The sequence below is a fragment of the Gallinula chloropus genome (genome assembly GCF_964237585.1).
Source record: "Gallinula chloropus genome assembly, chromosome: 11".
In the NCBI taxonomy this organism is placed as follows: domain Eukaryota; kingdom Metazoa; phylum Chordata; class Aves; order Gruiformes; family Rallidae; genus Gallinula; species Gallinula chloropus.
The window spans coordinates 4,422,699-4,432,229 of record NC_140096.1 but is presented as its reverse complement, the minus strand read 5'-3'; the positions used below and the strand labels follow the sequence as shown (position 1 = coordinate 4,432,229).

The 9,531-nt window shown below is 45.4% G+C and overlaps 1 protein-coding gene across 1 annotated transcript in view; it reads right to left on the bottom strand.

Annotated features, from left to right (window-relative positions):
• Nucleotides 1–602: 602 nt before the first annotated feature.
• LOC311195773 (vascular endothelial growth factor receptor kdr-like) overlaps nucleotides 603–9,531 on the bottom strand; it is a gene marked incomplete at both ends in the record, with an annotated part of 127,719 nt that continues 118,790 nt past the window's right edge. Inside the window, one exon of the mRNA XM_084269198.1 lies at nucleotides 603–807. Coding sequence (XP_084125324.1) covers nucleotides 603–807 — 205 coding nt within the window. The remainder of the gene's footprint in view (nucleotides 808–9,531) is intronic.

Sequence of the window (9,531 nt, the reverse complement as noted above, 5' to 3'; positions counted from 1 at the left end):
CCTATAGGCAGTAGAAATTATTGAATCAAATTGTAGCCAAAATATTTTGGATTTCAGAATAATTCTGAACTGTTTATGGGAGGTGAGATATCCCAAGTTAAGAATGATGTTTCAAGTCTGGATTTGCTTCCAAAGCAAAGCGTGCGGCTGTTGTTTTCAACTGATCCCTTACAGCACTGTGCTGATCAATCCCTTGGGATGTGTGCAGGACCAGGAGGAGGAATTGAGTTTTCACAACCAGCTTGATGTGACGCTTGCTGACTCTTACGGAGTAAAAGAACTTGTAAATCTGCAAATACCAGTGTGCAGCCCCAGCTGGGGTGGAGGGGGTGGAAGCAGTTCTGGGTTAGAGCTCCTACTGAGTGACTTTTATAGATAGAGATGTAATTTACTGCATTTGTTGCAATACACCTTTAACGACAGCAAAGAAGATGCTCTTTAAAATGTTTCTATTCCCATTGGAGATGTTCCAGAAGAAACATGTGGATCATTGTCCTGTCAGATTTCCCTTCGGTTTTTACCCAGCCTCTTCATCCAGACGTAGAGGCACGTGGGACCAGGATTAAGAGAGGTGCAGGATGCCCTGTGCCAGGCTGGGCTCTTTACACGGGAGGTGCTGAGTAGTGAATGACGGAGTTGTAATCTGGGGGTGGGCTGTGGCACTCCAGGTTGGGATCCATGGGAAGGAGAACAGAGTCTTCCAGTGCGAAGTCCATGGTGTCCTCTTCGACCTGCACTGCTGGCTGGTACTTGACGGCCTCGTGGTCGGATAATATGGATTCTTTGCTCTTGCTAACAGCTCTCCGCCTGTTGAGAACAAACAGGACAATAAGTGACCCCGTCTCCCTGAGGTTTGGTCTCTCTGTGTAATCAGTAGTTAAATTATTATTATTATTTTTTAAATAAATGTAGAAAGCATTTTGATTTAGCTTAGTGACATTTTACAGATCGGATAAGGGATCTGAATTGGGTATTTCCAATAACTTGGGGTTGTAAAAGTAGATTTAGGAGTAAATCCAGGAGTCCTGTTGCCCTGTCTTTTTAGCTCACTGCATTTCAGTGCACTAGATGTATCTTAGTTATAAATGCACCTGTCCTGTATATACAGTAATAGTCTCTCTTATTGTTCTGACACAGGTCAGTAAAAACTTGACTTTTCTGAAAGCAGAACTGAAGGCTATGACTTTAAGTATAATAAAGGATGAAATAATGAATAATGTCTGACAGACTCCAACTTAAAATGATGGTGAAAGCAAGAGCGTGTGCAAGAGCAAAATCTCTCTTAGGTTCTCTAGCCCTTTAAAATCCCTGAGCTGTATGCCAGTGAAGGGCAGCACTTCAACATTACAACTGCTGACCTGTAACTGATGCTATTAAAGAGAGCCAGCTTTCATTTTCTGCTGTCTTCTCTTATTATAGGTGACGAAGGTGGTGGGAGAGAAGCAACTTGCATCACATGGAGCAACCTCAATGTTAAAAGTAGGAGAACCCTGGAGAGGATTTGAATCACAAGGTGACCTTGAGGAACAGCAAGTGTTGCAGAGGCAAAACGAGGTACTTTCTGTCACAGACTGCCTGAAAATCATGTTCTGTTAAACCTGATTTCTTCCATCTGGAGAACTTTGTGGATGAGGTCAGGATAATTGAGGTTTGGTTCGCGAAAGGATCCCACTGTGAGAATGGTGTTTGAGCTCATCCGTGTTGCTTAGGGACCCTTTAACATGCAGCTCTCTGGAAGGAGCAGGCTGGTTGTGGTGTGGCTCATGTCTTGGGTCAGAACCATGTAGGGGTGCACCTGGGAGACTTTCAAATCAGACACTTTGTGTGTGCGTCTCATACGTGTTTAAAGCAGCATAAAGCTCCATTCTAACGACCCTAAGCCAAATCTAAATAATCAACAGTTCATCAAATAATTGTTTAATTCATTAGACTTATTTTATTTATACTGTTGCAGTGCTTACACTTCCCAACAGTTGATCAGGGATTTGGTGTGGTGCTTTTAGAAAGCAGGCAAAGCTTGTTCCTGCTTCAGAAAACAAAACAAAGCTGAGAGACAGATACAGTAATCAGAGGAATGGGGACCAAGAATCCTGAATAGAAGTAGCAGATCCAAGACAGCAGCTGCCTGCACTGTCATGTTTTTGTGGTGGTACAGCAGAGAGAACTGCTGCAGGCTTAAGAGCAGGTTGGTGCTTGGCATGACATTGTAATATGCAATAGGCCCCAGCTCCTTCCAGCCATGAAAGGGTAAATATGTCCTGCTACATTATGCTACTACAACTTCAGAAGCTGGGCTGTCCTGCCTCTGAATCTGGAACCTGTCAAAAGCTTCATTTTTTCCACAAGCTGCAGATATTCTCAGGCTGGTTGACAGAACCAGTGTCAGCATCTTCACTGACAGTTTTTGCTAATTCTGGAATGGCTGTGAGGGTGCATAAGGCAGCACATTGGCTGGGGTAGAGCCCAGGCTTACAGGCTGGGCACACTGAGCAGCCTGGAGGGTCCAGCTGGGAATTATCTACTCCATTGTTTTCTTCTTGGGGGGAGTGTGTGGAGTAGTTAATGTCTGTATATCTCAGTCCATGAAGCTGGTCATTTTAAGCTGAGATGTTCACCAAAATTTAGATATATCAAAGACCTGCCATGGGAGGCTGGCTGCTTTGTAGCTGGCCTGATTTTATTGTGCTGTGGTGCAAGCCTTCCACAGCAGGTTTGCATCTCCAGCCTTGTCTCTGGGAAGTGAACCCAGGAGCCCTGGGTTGGAAGAGCCAGCCCACTGTGTCTTGCAGATCTTAAACTTGCGTTCCGTGACTTCTAAAATGCAAAGGTGGGGATGACAGATTAAAGCCACTGTTACTGTGCTCTTAGACCTGCATAAGGCATTGAAATGAAATCTGTTGGGGGGCAAAGCACAAATTCTAAAATAAATAGAAATCCTGAAGACTTCAACTAAAATGTAGCATGTTGTTTTCACAATCTGAGTTTTCCCTCTTTGTCCAGAGAAAGAGGTGAGTGGAAACTTCTCCTGTATACTGTACATTTGGCAGCTGTCCCCTTCTTTACACCCTTTCTCCACAGATAAATTCTTCCCTGGCACAAGCAAAGGAACCACAATGTTGCTTCAGTGTTTCTTTATGTATTTTTCCTTTTGTTGCTCAGTTCTGTTGACTCATGTCAGACAATTCTATGGTTCCTCTGGCTTCTAATTTGCCAGGTACTAAAATTGTCAGTGGAGACAGAGAGAGGCTTGAAAGTATTTGTTTAACTTGGCTCCCACCTGCGTATCTGAGTGCTGGAGAAAAATAAATGTTATTAGGGTTTAGTTTGGCCAGTAACAGGAAATCAGACCCATGTAGACCCGTAGCAAGTGTCTGTGTTGGGTTTCTGTCCCTGTAGGTCAGGAGACTGGGTATCTGGGAGTAACTCTGCCTATTGCTGGTGTCATGCTGGTGTTTGAAGGAGGACTCCTAAATGCTGGCATCTAATATTTGCTTCAAAGGCGGGAAGCTGTGATGGGTTGGGTCAGAAGCAAGTTCTGTCTTCTAACTGCCTTAGGGCGGTCCAACATGCAATTAACTTTCAAAACTATTCCTTTCATCTCATTTCACTTCCAAAGTTAAAGCTATCCAGGGGTCTTTGCATTCTTCCTTTTAATGCTCTATACTACTGACAGGTCAAGCTACTCCATTCACACTCAGCAACAGAGAACTGTACATATGCTTGGACTGTATATTGGAAAGCCAGACTGCAGCATCCCTCTCCTGTTTGTCCTTGAAATCTCATTTCCTCCACAGAAACTGCCACATTGAATCAGAGATCAGTCTTGCCTCTGGCAGTGGTCAGTACTCGATGCTTCAGAGGAAAGCAAAACACTCTTCGTGCCCTGAGCCCACTGTACCACCCTGTATAAGAGAGAAAAATTCTCTCTGGTTTTTGCCTCTGCCTGACTTCTGAGTGCTGGAGGAGGCAATAAGAGAGATGTTTGGTTTTGATAAATCTGCTTCTAACTGCAGATGCCTCAGCTTGGTCCCACTTGACTCTCAGCGTTCTCACCACGGCGCCGTGCTGGAGATCAGGTGTGTGAGAAGCGTGACATTCAGCTGAAGCACATTTGCTCACTGATCCCAGCTGGTCACATTTACACACTGACCAACCTAAAACCCAGTTGTCCTGCAAGAACAGGTACTGTTTGGGGCAGGGGAAGGGGGAAAGGTGAGAATCTGATTGCTGGTGGTTCCTGACCTCAAACTAACCTAAGGGAGCCTCTTGCATAACGTACACGTGTCTGGCTCGTTTCATAGGCTGAGGCCTGAGTTGGCCAAGGCACAGCACAGGGCTCCTCTTGTTCAGAGATACCTGCAGGCTAGGGAGGTTTATGGGGGGGAGAAAGAAGTGATGAAAGCCCTGGAGGAACCGATACTAGAAGATTTGAAGAATGCAAATTGGTAGCAGTACATTGTAATATTCATAATTACCAGCAAATCCTGCTACACTTCAGGCTGTGTTTCTGTAGCATCCCTGAGCCTGGTTCCAATGTGATTATCTTAGCTGTAAAGCCTACTGGTGCGGACCCAGTGCTGCTAACAAAGCCTGCCAGCCCTGTAAACAGGACGGTACCACAGCGCTTGGTCTGTGTGCCACTGCACACACACATGGTGCTTGTGGAGGCCACAGTATAGTTAGTAAGCCTCACGACCCAGACACAAGCTTGGAGAAGTCCTTGGACGAGGAGGGTAGTGAGAGCTGTTAACAGTTACCCTTTTTCATAGACTCACAGAATCTCAGGATGCTTTGGGTTGGGAGGGACCTCAAAGATCATCTAGTTCCACACCCCTGCCATGGGCAGGGACACCTTCTCTGGACCAGGTTGCCCAAATCCTCATCTGACCTGGCCTTGAACCCTGCCAGGGATCCAAGGGCTTCCACAGCCTCTCTGGGCACCCTGTGCCAGGGCCTCAGCACCCTGAGAGTAAAGAATTTCTTCCTAACATGTAACCAAACCACGCTTCAGCTTGAAGCCATTGCCCCTTGCCCTGTCCCTGCACTCCCTGGTGAACAGCCCCTCTCCCACTTCCCTGTAGGACCCCTTTAAGTATTGTTAGGCTGTAACTAGGTGTCCCTCCCTGTGAGCTTTCTCTTCTCCAGGCTGAACAAGCCCAACTCTTAACACCTGTCTATGTCAAATTTCCCTGTATAGATGAAGCTGAAAAGTCTCCTAAGTATTAAGCTAGAAGGAAAAACTAGCCTGAATGTTAGGTAATCTTTCCCAATCTTTTTTAAGTTTTCTAGAGAGGTGTCAGAGTTGTTTAGAATGTACCAGGAAGGATAAACCTGTAATAGCTAGAAGGCCTAAATGACCTAATGAGACTTTTTCATCCTATTCTACAAACCAGAGATTTTGGTTAGAGGTAGAAAAATACTGAAATCCTTACTGGAGCTGTTTATTTTTTGTGAGAGGGAGCCAGTTTCCATTAGCCTAAATCTCAGGGTCAATGACTTGAAGAGGAGCATGGAGATAAAGAGGTGGCTGTAAGAAAAAACATCCTATCCTATGAGGGACAGCAGTGCTGTGGAGCAGCTCTTGCTGCTTGCAACGTGACACCCAAGTCTCTTGCCCTCGACAGGAAAAACTAACAGATGATTGTGTCTGTGTAGAAGTCCTGGCCTTGTTCAGAAGCTGTGTTTAGGGAAAGAGGAGAAATTGGGCTGAGTGTTGCCAAGTAGGGCAGTTTGTCTCATGACCGCATCTCATAATAACATGTAGGAGCTTCAGGGCTTTCTAACAGCTTTCATAAGTGTTTAATGAGGCACAGAGTAAGAGTGATTAATAGGTTTAAATTTTTCTGCAGTGAAAGGAATAAAAGGGTTATTTTTTATTTTGATAGTTATGACTGATTCACAGTTTGCTTTAATACATTTCAGATGGGGTGCTGTGCAGTAAGAACATAATCCTGGGTTCCCCTCTGGCAGTATCAGTGCATCAGTCTGCTGGCATGGAGAACTCAAGGGGTTGGGATCACTAATCCATTGTGTTGAAACACCTCAAAGTACAAGGTACAGCTAGCATAATGTTTTAGGAGGCCCAAGTCACCCACTCATGAAGTATGTGCCCCCTCACACGCATGGCAAAGCTGCTCAGCTGTCCCTGACACCGACTCCAGCACTCAGAGAGCAGTGAGACGAAAAGCTCTGCAGTCAAAACCAAGCTGCAGACCACAACCTTTCACAGGTCTCCTTTCAGCCCTTGCCACTCTGAGCATATAGGGTAATCCTAAGCAACTGGCTTGCATAATTCATTCAGTTACTCATGTTTTGGAGCTCATCAGGTCACAGGGCAAGGTGCTGCACGACACAACCTAAGTACGTTTGCTACCTCAGCATGCTCATCAGAGAAGAAAAGTCTTCTGAAACAAAGTTCTGCTGAGGAGCCCATGGATCTCCATGCCTCCTTTATCTGAGATGGTGCAAAAGGATTCTAACCCAATCAGCTGGGTTGCACTTTGTGGGGCACCTTGTGTTGGGACACGAATGCCTGATGCTCACACACAGTCAGTCTGTTACAATATGACTGACTTGCCTTGGGCCCACTTTGGCTTTGGCAAAGGCACAGCTCCCAGGGATGTGACCTGGATGCAGCATCCGGAGCCCAGAGCCTATCAGCTGAGCCTCAGCTGGTGGCGTGGGACTTGGCCAGGGCCTGAGAAGTAATTTCAGAGGATAATTGGGCTGGGAGGGGGAGAAGGGAAAGGGATGGAGTGAGGACAACTGAGCAGATATCAAACCTATTATAATTTAAAGCAATCACTTGATTATAGAGTCTCTGGGAGAATTTTAAAGTGGTGCTTCGCAGTAGCCTGTTAATCTTATGAGATGGAACCTGATACCAGAGTCAACTGATTGTTAAATCCCCTCTATGGTGAATATGTTTCTTCAAATATGCTTCCAGTGTCATCATCCCAGTCAGTCATCCCATCCCTCACTGTAGCTACTGTTGCAGCTTTATACTTAAGCAGCCTAAACTACTAAAGAGCTCAAAGAGGTTAGTCCAGCCTAACAGCAGTCCCAGGCCCAGAGTATCAGATTCAGCCTCAGTAAACTCTTGACACTGACACTCCATGGTGTGTAGTGTTGCCAAATTTTAAACTCAACAGAGAAATGAATGCAAGATAAATAAACGGCAAGATTTTGGCAAAAATAAGAAATGCAGCCACCCTGGTTTAGAAAACATGCTAAGCCTTTGAACAGCTTTGTTTTAGAAAAGGAAGAGTGTTTGAAAAAGATCCAGGGTAAATGTTTTTGGTAGAGAGAGATACACAATTAACAAGGGTGACTTTATCTCCCCTTTGAGCCAGCACTCTTCTGACCTCTCCTAGGCTATTCTACATGTGTTTGAGGTTTGGCTTTCAAGTTAGTGGCTCAGTAGCACTAAGGGGTGTCATGTCCTCAAATGAGAGGGCATCAGGATCCTCTGCAGCTCTGTAAACCAAGCTATTAGTGCCAAGGGTAGGCTGCAAGATTTAAAAGGAAAAAAAAAAGCAAGCTGACAGAATAGCTTTCCCAGCTGGCCCTCAAATACTAATGAAGGATGTGGCCAAGAAAATAGACACCTCTGTCCATTCAGTGGTAGCTGGTGTCCTGGGAATAAGGAGACAACAAACAGCTTGCTGCAGGGTTTGCTTTTATAGCAGACCTCTGTGAAGATGGTCTTTTGCAGTCTGGCTGGCACAGAAAGTATCTGATATCTCACAATGAATGGAGTCCCTGTGGAAGTGTTGCCTGCTGGTGGGGAGAGCCCCATAAATTGTGGGTCAGGCAAAGACTCACGGAACCCAGCAGAGCTCTGGTACTGTGTGTTCACTCCCAGTGGGCCTGACAACAGTTCAGAAGGTTTTCCTGGAAATCTCCAAAGAACAGGCTGTTAGTGAATTGCTGTGTTTCCACATCTGGCTGCATGTTGATTTTTCTGGTTTTCAGCAGAAAGCCTGGAAGGGGGAGAGAGAGAACCTTCCTCTGCCAACTACTTATCCAAACGGGGGAAAGGCAGTCAGAGGTGACTGACAGCAATCTTTAGAAGGATAAATCCTATCAGGGAAGTTGTGTGTGTGTTGGACTCGTGTCAACGTGACATCATGCAGAAGAGGAGGTAAATCAGCCCAGGTGAAACATCCAAGTCATGCAGTTCCTGACATTTGAGCTCCTTTTTCAGAGCTGGTGTGGTTTGGTCTCCATAGCAATGCTCTGTGCCATGCAGAAATCCTCTCCACAGGATAAACCCATGGGACTGCATGGACATGTCTGGTAATACCCCAGCTGGTACCACACCGGGCAGTGCTACAGGGAAAATACTGCTGGACAACGTTATTCCTGACAGCACACTCCTATATCCAGGTGAATCTGTAGTGTGTGAAGGCTCCCTGATAGTGTTGTACAGCTCTAGCCTTCCTTGTGTAACCTTTTCCTCTCCCTCCTTCTCTCCTGCTTTCAAACCCCCAGGAATTTGTGGTTTGAAGGCCGGAGAGGACAAAGTGAGCCCCTTGCATCTTGCTTCTCTCTCTGAGTGAGGGAGTGAGCCCCTCTGGAATACGGTGAGGTTCTGACTAGGCACTGGCACGTGGACTCTCCCACACCACACTGAGACTGCACTGGGTTCATTCTCATCTGTCATTTCTCCTTAATGTCAACAAATGGTGACTTGATGTAGAACAAGAAGTTGCTCTGGTGGGAAAGATCACTGAGTTTTAATGCTGAGGAAACTAATAGAAATCTCATCAGTGGATTTCAGAGAAAGCACTAAGCAATTCCGTCAAGGTCTAATTAGCTTAATTAATGGGATAGGTATGGAACTCCTTGCTACACAATTGTTTCTTTTTTTTAATATTTTGGGTAACAATTCTTTGAAATTCTGCAATTTGACATTGGAATCAGTAAAATGGGTTACTGCAGTTTTACTTGTCTGGGAAGGTGGAGAAGACCGATTTCACTACTAGGTCAGCTCTCTGCCTCTGTCTGATGTTGCAGAAATATGCAGAGCTGTGAGCTAGCTGTTAGCTAAAAGCTGAATATCTGCTTTTTACTCTTCTGTGTCCGTCCTATCAATGGGTAAACACACAGCAAACATCAGCACGGCCTCTGGTTGTAAACTAAATCTGAACAATGTAGTATAATAAGGATCATGAAGGTGGTAGGATGAAGGGCTTTCTTCCTAGCTGGGACAAAGCAAATACAGACATCGTGGTTCTGGGAAATGCAGTTGCTTTGCAGTGCTTATACTGTTCCTTTCTGTATGTGCCGCCTTAACTTTGCTCATGTCCCAGGAACTGCAAAGGTCTAGAGTTAAACACAGCTCTGTAGGCACTGTGTAATTACAAAGGTTATTTTCTGGATTAACAAGTTGAGTTCTTCAAACTTTGTCCCATCAGTACAGGAGAACACTGGAGAGGCTAAAGTAGATCTGGGTATTCTCAGCTCTATTGCTTCTGTCCTATGCCGAGTGCAGAATGTGCTGCCCCGGGAGATTAGACCACAAACCAG